This window comes from Gobius niger, assembly GCF_951799975.1.
Source record: "Gobius niger genome assembly, chromosome: 24".
NCBI classification, from domain to species: Eukaryota; Metazoa; Chordata; class Actinopteri; order Gobiiformes; family Gobiidae; genus Gobius; species Gobius niger.
Genome location: NC_136875.1, coordinates 15739044 through 15758433, shown reverse-complemented (window position 1 = coordinate 15758433; position 19390 = coordinate 15739044). Strand labels below are relative to the sequence as shown.

The 19390-nt window shown below is 41.2% G+C and overlaps 1 protein-coding gene across 1 annotated transcript in view; it reads left to right on the top strand.

Moving 5' to 3' along the window:
* LOC306982511 (NACHT, LRR and PYD domains-containing protein 3-like) overlaps positions 1-19390 on the top strand; it is a gene marked incomplete at both ends in the record, with an annotated part of 61493 nt that overhangs the window by 6933 nt on the left and 35170 nt on the right. Inside the window, 3 exons of the mRNA XM_079582447.1 lie at positions 43-216; positions 310-486; positions 3081-3254. Coding sequence (XP_079438573.1) covers positions 43-216; positions 310-486; positions 3081-3254 — 525 coding nt within the window. The remainder of the gene's footprint in view (positions 1-42; positions 217-309; positions 487-3080; positions 3255-19390) is intronic.

Below are 19390 nucleotides of genomic sequence, written 5' to 3'. Positions count from 1 at the left end.
CCTGTTAGATGTTAGAGTGACATGTGAGTGATTCTGTTACAGGTTTGGAGACTGTGGACTCTCAAAGGTTCACTGTGAAGTGGTGGCGTCAGCGCTGAGCTCCAGCCCCTCCCATCTCATAGCGTTGGATCTACGTGATAATAACCTGGGTGACTCCTCAGTGTCTGTGCTGTGTGCTGGTCTGAAGAGTCCTCACTGTCAGCTCTCCCGTCTTGTGTCAGTGCAGTAACTCAGATGTTCAACTGTAGCTACAGAACCCCCCCCTGACTTTACTCTGGACTTTAACAACTTCATTTATTCTTTATTCAGATTGAGGAGCTGTGGTTTGTCAGAGATCAGCTGTTCCTCTCTGGCCTCAGCTCTGAAGTCCAACCCCTCACATCTCACTGAGCTGGACCTGGGTGGTAACGAAGACCTGTCTGACTCAGGAGTGTCTCATCTGTGTGGTTTTCTGCAGATCACGGACTGTCGCCTGGATACTCTCGGGTCAGTTCACTGTCTCTGTGTCAGGGCTCAAGTTTTTAACACTAACTAAGAACAAAGCAGTTTTAGTGATTTGTTTTGTTCATGACAGGGCTGGGCAATCAATCAAAGTTTTATCTAAATTGCGATTTTTAACAAAGGTCGATCTCGGTAATCGCGTGGTGCCTTTTAATCGACTGCAGAATTGGCCAGTTCTGTCGGACTCTGGAAAGAAAACTAGATCAGGTCAATCCCAGGGAAACACTTGGGCCAAACAATCAGGAAGCACAGAAAGGAGCATGTGACAGACCCTCCCTCCCCCCTGAGCTCTCCATCAGTGAAGTGCGTCCACAGTTCCTTAGACTGAACCCGTGGAAGGCCCCCGGGTCGGACGGTGTCTCCCCCTCCACCCTGAGACTCTGTGCGGAACAGCTGGCTCCCATCTTCACAGACATTTACAACACCTGGAGTCATGCCTTGTGCAGTCCTGCTTCAAATCGTCCACCATCATCCCTGGTCTCAAGAAACCACGGATCACGGGACTTCATGACCACAGGCCGGTGAACTTATTATCTGTTCGCTTGGTCCTGCCACACCTCACCCCCCTCCTGGACCCGCTGCAGTTCGCCCACAGAGCCGACAGGTCTGTGGACGACGCAGTGAACCCGGCCGTCCACTTCATCCTGGAGCATCTGGACTCCTCCTCAGGAACCCGCGCCAGGATCCTGTTTGTGGACTTCAGCCTTCAACACCGTCCTCCCTGGACTGAGACAAGCTCTACTCCCTCTAGCAGACCATGTCAGGTTCAACCCAATTTTGAGACTTTGGGTCCCTGACTATTAACTGAGCTGCCAGTATAGATACAGACGGCATCTCGTCATAGAAGGGGGCGTGGCTTCGCTGAGGGGGAAAATAGAATCATTAGAGAAACACAATTTTCCCTCTTTTTAGTCATTTTCTGGTGGAAAATGAACTTATTTATCACATAAATAAAGTCAAGTGTAATTTGGGCCCATATGGATATTTTCTCACAGCCGATTGTTCAGTAGAAGTGAAAAAACGGCAGTTGTAGCTAGTGCTAGCTAACCGCATTAGCCCGATGCTAACATGTAGCATCATGTTAACATTCTCCGTTATTCATGTATTTATGGGCTGTTGAACCGCTTTGCTCCTCCCCATGTCTTTGTATCATAACTATGTTCATAATTCTGCATTTGTTAAAGTCGTTTTTGAATAATTAGAGAAAAGTTACATTTTTTTCAAAATGGTTTTCCCCCTTAACTGACTCCAGAGATGCCGTCTGTATCAATTGGTGGGTTGCAGGTTCTAGAATGTGATGATGTCATCGGGCCCAGCGGGGGGCAGGAGCCCGTTTTTCCTATTAACAGCATTACACTTTCACAAGTCGTAGCTCAAAAGAAAATATATGAATTAGAAAAATTATCATTAATATCAGTCACTGGCTCCATGATCTCTCTGTACAAGACCAAAAATTTCCTCAAAGACAAAATAATTTTTCCTCCATACAATAGCATTGGCCTTTAGAACACTGTGATGTCACCTGCAACCCAGCAATAGATACAGACGGCATCTCTGGAATCGCCCATTTATGGTCATGTTTGAAAACAGTTAAGGGGGAAAACAATTTTGAAAAAAGGTAAATTTTCTCTAATTATTCAAAAAGTTCTGTAACAAACGTTGAAATATGAATATAGTTTCTACTAAATAAAGATACAAAGACATGGAGAGGAGCAAAGAGGTTCAACAGCCCATAAATACATGAATAACAGAGAATGCTAACTTGCTGCTACATGTTAGCATCGGGCTAATGCTAACGGTTAGCTAGCGCTAGCTACAACTGCCGTTTTTTTTCACTTCTACTGAACAATCTGCTGTGAGAAAATATCCATATGGGCCCGATTTACACTTATAATAATAATAATCAGAGAAAACGCCCCCTTCTATAGATACAGACGGCATCTCGTCATAGAAGGGGGCGTGGCTTCGCCAAGGGGGAAAATAGAATCTTTAGAGAAACAATTTTTTACTCTTTTTAGCCGTTTTCTGGTGGAATATGAACTTATTTATCACATGTCAGGTCCATATGGATATTTCCTCACAGCAGATTGTTCAGGAGAAGTGAAAAAAACGGCAGTTGTAGCTAGCACTAGCTAACCGTTAGCATTAGCTGTTAGCATTCTCCGTTTTTTTATGTATTTATGGGCTGTTGAACCACTTTGCTCCTCCCCATGTCTTTGTTTCTTTATTTAGTAGAAACTATATTCATAATTCAGCGTTTGTTAAAGTAGTTTTTGAATAATTAGAGAAAATTTACATTATTTTCAAAATTGTTTTCCCCCTTAACTGTTTTCAAACATGACCATATATGGGCGATTCCAGAGATGCGTCTGTATCTATGGCGTTTGCTGCATTGTCTGTGGTTTGGCAGAATAATTGAAATCGTAGTTGAATAGAGATTAATTGCACAGCCCAACTGTAAATGTTTTAAAAAGACACCTTTACGATTCAATTTGAATTCCCGTCGTTGTGTCTTTGTGTTTGTTTTATCTGCATTAACTCTGGACTTTAATCATCAATCACATTTATTCTTTATTCAGATTGTGGGGCTGTGGTTTGTCCGGGATCAGCTGTTCCTCTCTGGCCTCAGCTCTGAAGTCCAACCCCTCACATCTCAGTCTACTGGAGCTGAGGGACAACAGTCTGAGAGGGTCGGACGTGAAGGAGCTCCTCGACCTGAAACAGAGCCCTGACTGTCGACTGGAGACACTGCGGTGAGTCCTGACGCCATTTTGTGCACGAGGCGACTCAGTGAGGCTTAAAAAAGAAGATATGGAGGTCACATGGCAACCAGTTTCCAGACAAACCAGTGCAGCGCTAAAGCTAATGAGCACCTGTTATGTAGAGTCCAAATAAGTGAACGTCTTTGCCTCGCATGCTGGGGTGTTGTTATGCTGGGGTGTTAGCATGCTGGGGTGTTAGCATGCTGGGGTGTTAGCATGCTGGGGTGTTATGCTGGGTGTTAGCATGCTGGGGTGTTAGCATGCTGGGGTGTTATGCTGGGGTGTTAGCAGGCTGGGGTGTTATGCTGGGGTGTTAGCATGCTGGGGTGTTAGCATGCTGGGGTGTTAGCATGCTGGGGTGTTAGCATGCTGGGGTGTTATGCTGGGGTGTTATGCTGGGGTGTTATGCTGGGGTGTTATGCTGGGGTGTTATGCTGGGGTGTTAGCATGCTGGGGTGTTAGCATGCTGGGTTGTTAGCATGCTGAGGTGTTAGCATGCTGAGGTGTTAGCATGCTGGGGTGTTATGCTGGGGTGTTAGCATACTGGGGTGTTAGCATGCTGGGGTGTTATGCTGGGGTGTTAGCATGCTGAGGTGTTAGCATGCTGGGGTGTTATGCTGGGGTGTTAGCATGCTGGGGTGTTAGCATGCTGGGGTGTTAGCATGCTGGGGTGTTATGCTGGGGTGTTAGCATGCTGGGGTGTTAGCATGCTGGGGTGTTAGCATGCTGGGGTGTTATGCTGGGGTGTTAGCATGCTGGGGTGTTAGCATGCTGGGGTGTTAGCATGCTGGGGTGTTATGCTGGGGTGTTAGCATGCTGGGGTGTTAGCATGCTGGGGTGTTAGCATGCTGGGGTGTTATGCTGGGGTGTTAGCATGCTGGGGTGTTAGCATGCTGGGGTGTTAGCATGCTGGGGTGTTAGCATGCTGGTGTGTTATGCTGAGGTGTTAGCATGCTGGGGTGTTAGCATGCTGGGGTGTTAGCATGCTGGAGTGTTATGCTGAGGTGTTAGCATGCTGGGGTGTTAGCATGCTGAGGTGTTAGCATGCTGGGGTGTTATGCTGGGGTGTTAGCATGCTGGGGTGTTAGCATGCTGGGGTGTTAGCATGCTGGGGTGTTTTGCTGGGGTGTTAGCATGCTGGGGTGTTAGCATGCTGGTGTGTTATGCTGAGGTGTTAGCATGCTGGGGTGTTAGCATGCTGGGGTGTTAGCATGCTGGAGTGTTATGCTGAGGTGTTAGCATGCTGGGGTGTTAGCATGCTGAGGTGTTAGCATGCTGGTGTGTTATGCTGAGGTGTTAGCATGCTGGGGTGTTAGCATGCTGGGGTGTTAGCATGCTGAGGTGTTAGCATGCTGGTGTGTTATGCTGGGGTGTTAGCATGCTGGGGTGTTAGCATGCTGAGGTGTTAGCATGCTGGTGTGTTATGCTGGGGTGTTAGCATGCTGGGGTGTTAGCATGCTGGGGTGTTAGCATGCTGAGGTGTTAGCATGCTAGGATGTTAGCATGCTGGGGTGTTAGCATGCTGGGGTGTTAACATGCTAGGGTGTTAGCATGCTGAGGTGTTAGCATGCTAGGGTGTTAGCATGCTGGGTGTTAGCATGCTAGGGTGTTAGCATGCTAGGGTGTTAGCATGCTGGGTGTTAGCATGCTGGGGTGTTATGCTGGGGTGTTAGCATGCTGGGGTGTTAGCATGCTGGGGTGTTAGCATGCTGGGGTGTTAGCATGCTGGGGTGTTAGCATGCTGAGGTGTTAGCATGCTGGGGTGTTAGCATGCTGGGGTGTTAGCATGCTGGGGTGTTAGCATGCTGAGGTGTTAGCATGCTGGGGTGTTAGCATGCTAGGGTGTTAGCGTGCTGAGGTGTTAGCATGCTAGGGTGTTAGCGTGCTGAGGTGTTAGCATGCTGGGGTGTTTCCGTTGGAGTCTGCGACTACAGGGACCTGGCTTCATAGTTAAGGTTGCTAGGACGTCTGATTGGACAGTTACCGTTTGGGGGCGGGGCTCGGCGACAACTGGAAGCTAATCTGATCTCTGCTCCTCAACAGCTGGAAATGGGACACCTCAGACTTGAGCCCAGGAGAATAAACAGAAGGATCAGCATTACGGCTCAGAGGAACAGGCCTGAGCTCCATCAAGAACAGGTCTGAGCTCCATCAAGAACAGGTCTGAGCTCCATCAAGAACAGGCCTGAGCTCCATCGAGAACAGGTCTGAGCTCCATCAAGAACAGGTCTGAGCTCCATCAAGAACAGGTCTGAGCTCCATCGAGAACAGGTCTGAGCTCCATCAAGAACAGGTCTGAGCTCCATCAAGAACAGGTCTGAGCTCCATCAAGAACAGGTCTGAGCTCCATCAAGAACAGGCCTGAGCTCCATCGAGAACAGGTCTGAGCTCCATCAAGAACAGGCCTGATTTTAAACCAGTTTCCCCGACACATGTTTCAGCCAGAGATTTTAAAATGGCCGACGAAGACCACGCCCCCTCCTTTGTTCCCACCAGGTGGTGCAGGTAAATGTGTTACTGAGGAAATCAATAAACAACCAACACTTGTTCACTTAATAAATGAATCTGAGGGTTTTTGTTCACGGATGGAAATCACAAACGAAGCAAAACGAAGCAAAATGAAGCAAAATACAAACCGGGACAAACCACAATGTCACAGTTTGAATATAAACCTGTGTCTGATAATTTGAATAATAAACTAAATGTGTCTGAGCTTTTTGAAAACGCTGACGTTGAGAAAAGCTCTGTGTCCTTGAAAAGGCAGTTCAAGCAACATAAGAGGAACCTTCCCCTTTCTAAAGACCTTTTTTCCTGGGGGGCACATATTGAAGCACACAGGCCGGTTGTTAGTGCTTTAACGCCTTAACTCCCGCCTGAACCGAGCACATTTTCCCCAGTTTGGCTTTACCCCAATCCAAAAGCTTCTGGAAAAAAGGTGAGAAAATAGCGACAGAACTGAGACAAAAACAATGATGGAAATGTGACAAAAAAGTGACGAAAAATTGAGAAAAAACAGTGAGAAAAAAAGTGATGAAAAAGTGACAAAAAATTACCAAAAAAATTACCAAAAAAATAACCAAAAAGTGACGAAATGTGACAAAAAATGTAACAAAAAAATGTGACAAAAAATGACAAAAAAAATGACAAAAAATTGAAAAAATGTGACAAAAATGGCAAAAAAATGACAAAAAATGACAAATAAATGACAAAAAATGACAAAAAATGACAAAAAATGACGAAAAATTGATTAAAAAGTGGCAAAAAATGTCGCCAAAAAATTACGAAAAAATTACAAAAATGACAAAAATCTAATAAAAAAAAAATATAAAAAACTATTTTTTGTTACTTTTTTGTCATTTTTTCGTCCAACAAAAAAATTCGGGTAAAAAAATGTGATGACGTGAGGAAAAAGATCCTCTCGGTTCAGGCGGGAGTTAAGAGTTTAAGGAAATGATAAAGTATTAAAGTAGTAGTAAAGCCGGCGTGACTGCAGTAACTTTGTGACTTCTGAAGTAAAAGTACTTTTTCACTGCGATGTTTTCTCTGGAGCCAAAGGGACGTTTCAAAGTCTCTGTTTTTTTCTGTTCCAAAGCTCTGTGTGATTTTGTCGATGTCGGGACAAGGGGGTTCATATGGAAGACTATAGGCACCTTAATTCAATTGTCTATTCATTTGTCAAATGGCTATGCATGATGTTATTTTAGTATACACTTTGTAATTGGATTTGGCAAAGTATAATATTATATCCAATTGTGTTAATTGCATTACACATTGTAGAATGTCAAATGCATTGTAAAATGAATAAAGAGGCCAAAATCCCATGGCAATATGCTATTCATTTCAAAATCTTGTATTTTGAAATATATAAAGACATTGCATCGGCACTTTACATATTGAATTGCCATTAGAACTTTTGGAATAGAAACATTATACTTTGCCAAATACAATTACAAAGTGTATACTAAAATAACATCATGCATAGCCATTTGACAAATGAATAGACAATTGAAATAGTCTTCCATAGGTTCAAAGATTCAATTGCACTTGGGTGAAATAAATCATGAAGTTGTTAGTTCTGTGATTAAACCTCACAGCAGCAGCAGAGGATTAAAGTGATCCATCATTTACCTTTTAAACTTCATAATACACTTCATAATACACTTCATAATACACTTCATAATACACTTCATAATACACTTCATAATACACTTCATAATCAAATAAATACAAAGGAATATGAGGAACATTACTGCAGTTACTCTACTGTCTGATGCATGTTCAGGCAAGCGACAGCAGGTGGCGCCAAAGGACAGTTTAAAGCAAAACTTTGTCCTGAAACAAAGCGGATCAGAGAGATTCAAACTCACAGAGACTTCACTGCAAAGGAATATTTCCCGTAAACTTTGGCTCTAAAATAAACAGTATATTTGCATTTCTTTATGAATAAACTATGAGTGAATTATTTACACAGACTTTGGAGGAACCGGGTCTGAAGCTGGAGCTCCACAAACCCTCGTTTATAATGATTTAAAACTGTCTTGTGATATTTGCTTTGATTTCACTCAAATCAAATGTTTAGTTTCCTGCTTTAGTTTCGATCTCAGAAACGTGGCACAGTTTAAACCAGGGGAACAAAATCCAAATACAGTGAATAACATTAATTATATTATATAAATTAGAATAGTAAGATGTACAATGCATTTGTAAATATAATTATTTAATCATTTTAACACTACTGTTTTTTTTGTTGGGTATTCAACTCATTTTTGTAACTTTTGTGTCATTTTTTAGTCAATTTTTTTTTATCAATTTTTTGGCTTTTTTTATACATTTTTTGTCATTTTTTTGTCCTTTTTTTATTACATTTTTTTCTTTTTTTTTCCATTTTTTTCTCTTTTTTTTTTCATTTTTCTGTCATTTTTTTTTGAAATTTTTATCAATTTTTTGTCATTTTTTAGACATTTTTTATTACATTTTTGTAATTTTTTTGTACTTTTTTTTGTCATTTAAAAAAAAAAAAGTCAATTTTTCATCAAATTTTTGTAATTTTTTGCCACTTTTCCATCAATTTTTTGTCACTTTTTTCTCACATTTCCATCATTGTTTTTTTCGTCTCAGTTCTGTCTCTATTTTCTCACCTTTTTTCCAGAAGCTTTTGGATTGGGGTAAAGCCAAACTGGAGTAAATGTGCTCGGTTCAGGCGGGAGTTAAGGGGTTAATGTTCTTAATTCTCTGTGGGCTGAGTTAGAAGCTAAGCTCTTCCACGTTTCCTTTTTTAAATAAAGTTATTTGAAAAGTGACACGATCCAAGTCGATCTATATTGTGAGTCATAAGAGAAACATGTTCAGGTTTGTGGCAGAAGGTGGCGCCAGAGGACAGTTTATGTTAAAGCAGCTTCTCCTTCAAAACAACAGAAACGTTTCCGACTCATGAAGCTCCGGGAGAAACGTTCCCTCAGAAACACAAAGGTGAAAGTGACCTCTGACCCCCGAGCCTGGCCTTAGCTTTCAAATGAGGCGTCTCTGGCCACACAGTCACACCTCACTGTAAAACATGACCGACTAAAAACAAGGAACAACGTCTAAAATAAGACCTAAAACAAGAAAGAAACAGTAAATTTAAGAAAATGAAGCTGGAATTAAGCAAAATGTCCTCAGAAAATGGAGTCATTTAAGGAAAACATTCTTATTTAGGGAAAAATTGTGGAGTGTTTTACTTAAATGTTGCTTGATTTTAACCTCTTAACTCCCGCCTGAACCGAGAGGATCTTTTCCCCACGTCAGCACAATTTTTTACATCATTTTTTTGTTGGGTTTTCAACTCATTTTTGCAACTTTTTTTGTCATTTTTTCGTCCATTTTTTGTCCATTTTTTGTCATTTTTTCGGTCATTTTTTTGTCACATTTTTTTGTCACATTTTTGTCATTTTTTGACTAATTTTTGTCACATTTTTGTAAATTTTTAGTAAATTTTTTTGTCAAATTTGTGTCATTTTTTGGTCACATTTTTGTCACATTTTTGTCACATTTTTGTCACATTTTTTGTCATTTTTTTGTCACATTTTTTGTCATTTTTTGTCATTTTTTTGTCATTTTTCGTCATTTTTTTGTCACATTTTTGTCACATTTTTGTCACATTTTTGTCATTTTTTTGTCACATTTTTGTCATTTTTTGTCATTTTTTGTCATTTTTTTGTCACATTTTTGTCACATTTTTGTCACATTTTTGTCATTTTTTTGTCACATTTTTGTCACATTTTTGTCACATTTTTGTCATTTTTTGTCACATTTTTGTCGTTTTTTTGTCATTTTTTGTCATTTTTTTGTCACATTTTTGTCGTTTTTTTGTCACTTTTTTGTCACATTTTTTGTCATTTTTTGTCATTTTTTAAATCAAATTTTTGTCATTTTTTGGTCAAATTTTTATCACATTTTTGTCATTTTTTGTCAATTTCTTGTGACATTTTTTGCCACTTAATCATCAAAGTTTTCTCACTTTTTTGTCACATTTCCATCATTGTTTTCGTCTCAGTTCTGTCACTATTTTCTCTCCTTTTTTCCAGAAGCTTTTGGATTGGGGTAAAGCCAAACTGGAGTAAATGTGCTCGGTTCAGGCGGGAGTTAAGGGGTTAAGGAAAATCTCCATCTCCATGATGTGGAGCCAGGCCGATGGTCAGAATCCCCTATTGTACATGTTTTAGTGGTAGGAGAACATGCTCGAACCCGGGTTTTACTTGGAGAATCCAGGTTTTGCCGTTTGGGTAAAGCCTCTCTGAATAATCTGTTTTTACTTGAACGTTTCTCTTTAGTTTTGGCAGAGTCGACAGTTTCAATAATAAACAGCTTTTTCAGATCTTTTCCAAACGCAGTCGTCTGGCCCAGGCCGGTCCTCGGGGGGTAATTAGTCCGAGCGTAAACTCACCGGGGGCCGAATACGCCGAGTATACGCCGAGTATACGCCGAGTATACGCCGTGTATACAGGAAATATTTATGTTTCCCACAGAGGCTGAAAACAAACAGACGACGACATTAAAACATGATTAGGACGAAAGCCAGAGGATCCACGGCCGAGTTCCAGAAACTCAGCACAGGAACGAAGCACAGGAGCACAATGCAGTAGCAGTACTTGTACTTACTGTAGGAGTACTTGTACTTACAGTAGGAGTACTTGTACTTACAGTAGGAGTACTTGTAGTTGCAGTAGTTGTAGTTGTTGTAGTTTAACCCAGTGCTGATTCTTTGCCCCAGTGAGGGAGGAAACAACGGACGATCATATCACATAACACTAGTAGTAGTAGTAGTAGTAGTAGTAGTAGTAGTAGTAGTAGTAGTAGTAGTAGTAGTAGTAGTAGTAATAGTAGTAGTACACTGCAAAAAACAAGGGAAAAATCTTAAAATAAGACATTTTGTTTTGTTTAAAGGAGAAGTTCTGCCAGTGGGGTCAGCATGTTTTTCTTGATAAGAATTCTTATTTCTAGAATATTTTTCTCATCATAAAACAAGAAAGAAACACTAAATTAAGCAAATAAATAACTAGAATTAAGCAAAATGTGCTCAGAAAATGGAATAATTGAAGGAAAACCTTCTTATTTAGTGAAACATTGTGGATATTTGACTTAAATGTTGCTTGATTTAAGTAAAATGTTCTTCATAAACACTAATATTTAAGGAAAGTATTGCCGCGCCCGGAGACCCGTCTCCATGATGTGGAGCCAGGCTGATGGTCAGAATCACCTGCTGGAGGATTCACCTATTGTACATGTTTTTAGTGGTAGACACAGGGAGAACATCCTCCAGCAGGTGATCCTGACCATCTGGCTCCACATCAGGGAGACGGGTCTCCGGGCGATACTTTCCTTAAATATTAGTATTTATTAACAACATTTTGCTCCAAAATGTGAGTAATTTAGAACATTTTACTGAAATCAAGCAACATTTAAGTAAAATATCCACAATTTTTCACTAAATAAGAATGTTTTCCTTAAATGATTCCATTTTCTGAGGACATTTTGCTTAATTCTAGTTATTTATTTGCTTAAATTTAGTGTTTCTTTCTTGTTTTATGAAGAAAAATATTCTAGAAACAAGAATTCTCAGCAAGGAAAAAAACCCATTGGCAGAATTTGTTCCTTAAAACAAGAGAAAACGTCTTGTTTTAAGATTGTTTTCCTTGTTTTTAGAAGGGGACTTTTTGCAGAGTACCCGGCCTTCTCGGAGTCCCTGGGAGGGGCACTAGATGGTGCTCCGACTGGGGACTCCGTTGTTCTGCTGGGGGACGTCAACGCCCACGAGGGGAACCACAGTGAGACCTGGACGGGGGTGACTGGGAGGAACGGCCTCCCCGATCTGAACCCGCCGACAGAGGAACATCAGCATCTGCAGTAAAAGGCCTGACCCTGGACTGGACCGGCCCGGCTCCGCCCCCTCCTCGCCCCCGCCCTCGCCCCCGCCCTCGCCCCCGCCCTCCCCCCTCCTCATTAAAGCTGGATGGCACCAGTTGTGGGAGGAATTCCCCGAGTTTCTGGAGTGCCTGTGAGCCGTGTGGAGCCGGATGAATATTTCAGAGGAGGACGGTGTGGATCCTGCCGGAGACAAAGAGGGACAAAACACGGCATTAACTAAACATGAGGCGCATCTGTCGCCCCGGGAGGCGGCGACGAGGAGGAGGAACAACGGGACAGTTCTGAGCTTTCAAATGAGGAACGGCACTTTCATCCATGATTAAACTGGAGCGACACGAGTTCAGCTAAAGCTCGTCCGTCTGTGAAAGGAAGTGTTCATGTGTTTGTTAAAATCATTACTTTAATCATTACTTTAAATAGAATAAAGGCCTGAACAGTGAATGATCGGAATTTGTGCTGATCAGGTTTGAACTTCATTATATCAATAATGATACGCTTTTTTGTCTCATTTCCAGGGTTTTTGTCTTGTTTTAAATGAACTAAAGCTTCTTCCATCGGCTCTTGTTTCAACACCGTCCAAACAAACTTAAAATCAGCTTAAATTCCGATGATTTTATTTCACTAAAGAGTCAGTGCTCAGGTAAATGAATCTCGGTTTGGCGGATCCTGAGGTTTTGGTAAACTGTGAAAATAAATCAGCTGAATGTTCTGATTCAGCGGAAAACTTTCTTTTTTTAAATCCACAAACTCTCTTTGCCATTTTCCCAGAGTCTCTGAGATCTTCTTGGTCTCTCACAGGTCTCGGAGACATTTCAGGGACGTCACAGAAACGTTGAGGTTGAGGATGACGAACAGTGTCCGTCCTGGGCCAGACTGGGACTGAAAAACGGCCCTGGACTCTGACCAGCCTGGCCCAAATTAGCGTAAATGCGACACTTCTTGACCGAAGAGCAACAGTGTAATGCCTGATTTGAAAGTTAAGACCTACAAATGTGATTGAAACTTGTTGTCACGTCGCCACATTTTTGTCACATTTTTGTCATGTTTTTTGTTGCTTTTTCATCACTTTTTTGTCACTGTCTTGTGTTTTTGTTGTGTTATTATGGCTATCTTGTTGGTTTTTCATTGCTTTTTTTCGTTGCTTTGTTATGTTTTTGTCATGTTTTTTTTTTTTTTACTTTTTGTGTTGTTTTGTTGCTTTGTAGTTGTGTTTTCGTCACATTTTTGTTGTGTTTTTGTGGATTTTTTGTTGGTTTTTCATGGCTTATTATCGTTGCTTTTTTTGTCACGTTTTTTGTGGCTTTTCTGGCACATTTTTGTTCCGTTTTTCATCCTCGTCACTATTTTGATGCTTTTCTTTTAAGCTTTTAGATTTAGGTAAAGCTTGGTTAAGGCGGGGGATAAGAGGAGAAAATCGAGAGGCCAGACTGGCCCTAGAGCCAGTGGCCCTTCTGTGCTCTTCCAGAATGAACATATGGCCAGTCCGCCCCTGGTGTCTGTGTCTCCCCTGTTTGAGACCAGGTAGAGGAAAGTTTGTGTCGTGGAGGGACGATTTTCTTCAACCCAAAAACCCCAGAGCTCCCGAGAGTCGCCCGAAGGGAAGCCAGTTTTCCACCAAGGCCAGTGTTCATCATTAACCTCAGACATGTTGACTGTATTTTCCATGTTTTAACAGGTTAAGCCCGGGGTCCATGTGCAGTCTCGCTGAAGTGGAACCGGTTTGTTTTCACCGAGACTTCCTGGAGCCTCACCTCATCTCCAGGAGACGTCAGCAGACTCCTACAGTCTCCTACAGTCGCCAATCATCTCCTACAGTCTTCAATCATCTCCTACAGTCTCCTACAGTCGCCAATCATCTCCTACAGTCTCCTACAGTCGCCAATCATCTCCTACAGTCTTCAATCATCTCCTACAGTCTCCTACAGTCTCCAATCATCTCCTACAGTCCCCAATCATCTCCTACAGTCTCCTACAGTCTCCAATCATCTCCTACAGTCCCCAATCATCTCCTACAGTCTCCTACAGTCTCCAATCATCTCCTACAGTCTCCAATCATCTCCTACAGTCTCCAATCATCTCCTACAGTCTCCAATCATCTCCTACAGTCTCCTACAGTCTCCAATCATCTCCTACAGTCTCCAATCATCTCCTACAGTCTCCAATCATCTCCTACAGTCCCCAATCATCTCCTACAGTCCCCAATCATCTCCTACAGTCTCCAATCATCTCCTACAGTCTCCAATCATCTCCTACAGTCTCCAATCATCTCCTACAGTCCCCAATCATCTCCTACAGTCTCCAATCATCTCCTACAGTCTCCTACAGTCTCCTACAGTCTCCTACAGTCTCCTACAGTCTCCAGTAGACTCCAATCATCTCCTACAGTCTCCTACAGTCTCCAGTAGACTCCAATCATCTCCTACAGTCTCCAGTAGACTCCAATCATCTCCTACAGTCTCCAGTAGACTCCAATCATCTCCTACAGTCTCCAATCATCTCCTACAGTCTCCAATCATCTCCTACAGTCTCCTACAGTCTCCAATCATCTCCTACAGTCTCCTACAGTCTCCACTCATCTCCTACAGTCTCCTACAGTCTCCAATCATCTCCTACAGTCTCCACTCATCTCCTACAGTCTCCTACAGTCTCCAATCATCTCCTACAGTCTCCAATCATCTCCTACAGTCTCCAATCATCTCCTACAGTCTCCAATCATCTCCTACAGTCTCCAATCATCTCCTACAGTCTCCAATCATCTCCTACAGTCTCCAATCATCTCCTACAGTCTCCACTCATCTCCTACAGTCTCCAATCATCTCCTACAGACTCCAATCATCTCCTACAGACTCCAATCATCTCCTACAGACTCCAATCATCTCCTACAGACTCCAATCATCTCCTACAGTCTCCAATCATCTCCTACAGTCTCCAATCATCTCCTACAGTCTCCAATCATCTCCTACAGTCTCCAATCATCTCCTACAGTCTCCAATCATCTCCTACAGTCTACAATCACCTCCTACAGTCTCCAATCACCTCCTACAGTCTACAATCATCTCCTACAGTCTACAATCACCTCCTACAGTCTACAATCACCTCCTACAGTCTCCAATCATCTCCTACAGTCTCCACTCATCTCCTACAGTCTCCACTCATCTCCTACAGTCTACAATCATCTCCTACAGTCTCCACTCATCTCCTACAGTCTCCAATCATCTCCTACAGTCTCCACTCATCTCCTACAGTCTCCAATCACCTCCTACAGTCTACAATCATCTCCTACAATCTCCAATCACCTCCTACAGTCTCCAATCACCTCCTACAGTCTCCAATCACCTCCTACAGTCTCCAATCATCTCCTACAGTCTCCAATCATCTCCTACAGTCTCCTACAGTCTCCTACAGTCTCCAATCATCTCCTACAGTCTCCTACAGTCTCCTTCAGTCTCCAATCATCTCCTACAGTCTCCTACAGTCTCCTACAGTCTCCAATCATCTCCTACAGTCTCCTACAGTCTCCTACAGTCTCCAATCATCTCCTACAGTCTCCTACAGTCTCCTACAGTCTCCAATCATCTCCTACAGTCTCCTACAGTCTCCTACAGTCTCCAATCATCTCCTACAGTCTCCTACAGTCTCCTTCAGTCTCCTACAGGAGGGTGAAGGAGGATAATGAGGATGATGAGGATGAAGGATAAGTGGAGGAGACAGACGACATTAAAACGCTCAGATGAACAACGGCAGAACAAAACACGAGCGTGGTTTCTTCATGGTTTATTCACGCTCCTGTTTTGGGAGCTCGCGGCGCCGCCTGAGGGAGACGAGGACGAGGACGGATTTAAAACTTTAAAAACACCGTCAGAACCAGTTTGTGACGAGCGGGAAGAAGCTTTGATTCAAGCACTCAGGGAGCTGCAGAGCTTCTCAGGCCTGGACCTGGCCTTCACTCCAGCGACGAGGCCAGTGTTCACGGAGATATGTTCACCGGCATGGACTGCTTCACATATAGTCCGGCAACAGTTAAATCACCATAGCAACGGCAAACAATTGAGCGGGAACTACAGGTGAAACAGTTCAGGAAGTGAAAGAACCCCCGCCCCTCTTCATCCTTTCGGTCATGACCCAAATCTCATGACCATAGGTGAGGATCACATGACCATAGGTGAGGATCACATGACCATAGGTGAGGATCACATGACCATAGGTGAGGGTGGGAACATAGATCGATCGGTAAATCGAGAGCTTTGCCCCGACTCAGCTCTCTCTTCACCACGACAGACCGATACAGCGACCGCATCACTGCTGACGCCGCACCGATCCGTCTGTCCATCTCACGCTCCATCCGTCCCTCACTGAGAACAAGACCTGAGATACTTGAACTAGGACTCCCCACCGACCTGTATTCAACTCATTTTTGTAACGTTTTTTGTCAAATAATAATTTTTTGGTCACTTTTTGTCACATGTTCATCATCTTTTCATCATTTTTTCGTCAATTTTTGTATTTTTTTTGTCACATTTTTGTGATTTTTTTGTGATTTTTTTGTCAATATTTGTGACATTTTTCATCAAATTTTGTCATTTTTTGTGACATTTTTTGTGACATTTTTCATCATTTTTTCATCATTTTTTCATCATTTTTTCATCATTTTTTGTCAATTTTTGTGACATTTTTCATCATTTTTTTGTCAATTATTTGTCAATTTTTTGTCAATTTTTTGTCAATTTTTTGTAATTTTTTTGTCATTTTTTGTAACATTTTTCATCATTTTTTGTCAATTTTTTGTCATTTTTTGTGACATTTTTCATCATTTTTTTGTCAATTTTTTGTCAATTTTTTGTCATTTTTTGTGACATTTTTCATCATTTTTTTTTCAATTTTTTGTCATTTTTTGTGACATTCTTCATCATTTTTTCATCATTTTTTGTCATATTTTTGTCCATTTTTGTGACATTTTTCATCATTTTTGCATCATTTTTTTGTCCATTTTTTGTCATTTTTTGTGACATTTTTGTGATATTTTTGTCAATTTTTTCATCATTTTTTTATAATTTTTTTGTCAATTTAGGCCTGAGGGACACGAGGACGAGGACAGATTTAAAACTTTTAAAACACTCCACCATCAAAACCAATTTGTAATAAACGGAAAGAGCTTTGATCCATCCGTCCCTCACTGAGAACAAGACCTGAGATACTTGAACTAGGACTCCCCACCGACCTGTATTCAACTCATTTTTGTAACGTTTTTTGTCAAATAATAATTTTTTGGTCACTTTTTGTCACATGTTCATCATCTTTTCATCATTTTTTCGTCAATTTTTGTATTTTTTTTGTCACATTTTTGTGATTTTTTTGTGATTTTTTTGTCAATATTTGTGACATTTTTCATCAAATTTTGTCATTTTTTGTGACATTTTTTGTGACATTTTTCATCATTTTTTCATCATTTTTTCATCATTTTTTCATCATTTTTTCATCATTTTTTGTCAATTTTTGTGACATTTTTCATCATTTTTTTGTCAATTATTTGTCAATTTTTTGTCAATTTTTTGTCAATTTTTTGTAATTTTTTTGTCATTTTTTGTAACATTTTTCATCATTTTTTGTCAATTTTTTGTCATTTTTTGTGACATTTTTCATCATTTTTTTGTCAATTTTTTGTCAATTTTTTGTCATTTTTTGTGACATTTTTCATCATTTTTTTTTCAATTTTTTGTCATTTTTTGTGACATTCTTCATCATTTTTTCATCATTTTTTGTCATATTTTTGTCCATTTTTGTGACATTTTTCATCATTTTTGCATCATTTTTTTGTCCATTTTTTGTCATTTTTTGTGACATTTTTGTGATATTTTTGTCAATTTTTTCATCATTTTTTTATAATTTTTTTGTCAATTTAGGCCTGAGGGACACGAGGACGAGGACAGATTTAAAACTTTTAAAACACTCCACCATCAAAACCAATTTGTAATAAACGGAAAGAGCTTTGATCCATCCGTCCCTCACTGAGAACAAGACCCCGAGATACTTGAACTCCTCCACTTGAGGTAAGGACTCCCCACCGACCTGTAAAGGGGAAGGAGAACCATGGCCTCAGATTTGGAGGTGCTGATCCTCATCCCGGCCGCTACACACTCGGCTGCAAACCAGAGCAGCTGAAGGTCCAACAGAACAACATCATCCGCAAACAGCAGAGATGAGACTCTGAGGCTCCCAAACCGGACACCCTCCGGCCCCTGGCTGTGCCGAGAAACTCTGTCCATAAAAGTAATGAACAGAACCGGTGACAAAGGGCAGCCCTGAGGAGACCAACACGCCATGTCATTTTTTCAGCATTTTTTTTGTCAAATTTTTGTTTTTTTTGTCACTTTCTGTCATTTTTTTGTCAATTTTTTGTCCGTTTTTTTGTAAATTTTTTGTAAATTTTTTGTAAATTTTTTGTGACTTTCTGTCATTTTTTTGTCAATTTTTTATCACACTTTTTCAGCATTTTTGTGTCAATTTTTTGTTAATTTTTTGTCCGTTTTTTTGTCAATTTTTTGTCATTTTTTTATCTAAGTTTTTCTCACTTTTTTGTCACATTTCCATCATTGTTTTTCGTCTCAGTTTTGTCGGAGTTAAGAGGTTAAACATTATTTCACCAAACCAGAATTTTGGGCAAAGTTTGGTGAGTTTTCGAGCTTGTTCACGGCTCAAAGACAGAAGAAGAAAGAAGAATATTTTATCCAAAAAGGTGGATTTTCATTCCATCCATTTCCTGGAGGATGACGGGCCCGTTAGCGTGTGCGTTAGCGTGTGCGTGTGCGTTAGCGTGTGCGTGTTGACAGTGATTCCGTGTGGAAGGCCTCATGAATATGCATGAGCCGCTTGTCGTGTGTTTACTTCATTATTCACGTCCCACAAAGCAGCGGGACAAACGGGGGCTCCACAGGGACGCGCTTTAGGGCCGGGACACTCGTGCTCAGGACAGAGGACGCGCCGCCATTTTGAACACGCTTCATTATCATCGTTATGATTTAAACACGCTTCATTATGATCGTGATGATTTAAACACGCTTCATTATGATCGTGATGATTTAAACACGCTTCATTATGATCGTGATGATTTAAACACGCTTCATTATGATCGTGATGATTTAAACACGCTTCATTATGATCGTTATGATTTAAACACGCTTCATTATGATCGTGATGATTTAAACACGCTTCATTATGATCGTTATGATTTAAACACGCTTCATTATGATCGTTATGATTTAAACACGCTTCATTATGATCGTTTTGATCCGACTCCGGACGGGAAGAAGGTCTGCATTAAGATGTGTCTGCAGGAGGCTGGAGGGGTCAGCAGGGGGCGCCAGCGGGATGATAAAAGGTTACAATACTGTGAGAAAAAGAAAGGACGAAACCGGGACTAAACCAGGACTAAATCTGGACTAAACCAGGACTAAACCAGGACTAAATATGGACTAAATCTGGACTAAACCAGGACTAAATCTGGACTAAATCTGGACTAAGCCAGGACTAAACCAGGACTAAAGAAGGACTAAATCTGGACTAAATCTGGACTAAATCTGGACTAAGCCAGGACTAAACCAGGACTAAAGAAGGACTAAATCTGGACTAAATCTGGACTAAATCTGGACTAAGCCAGGACTAAACCAGGACTAAAGAAGGACTAAATCTGGACTAAATCTGGACTAAACCAGGACTAAACCAGGACT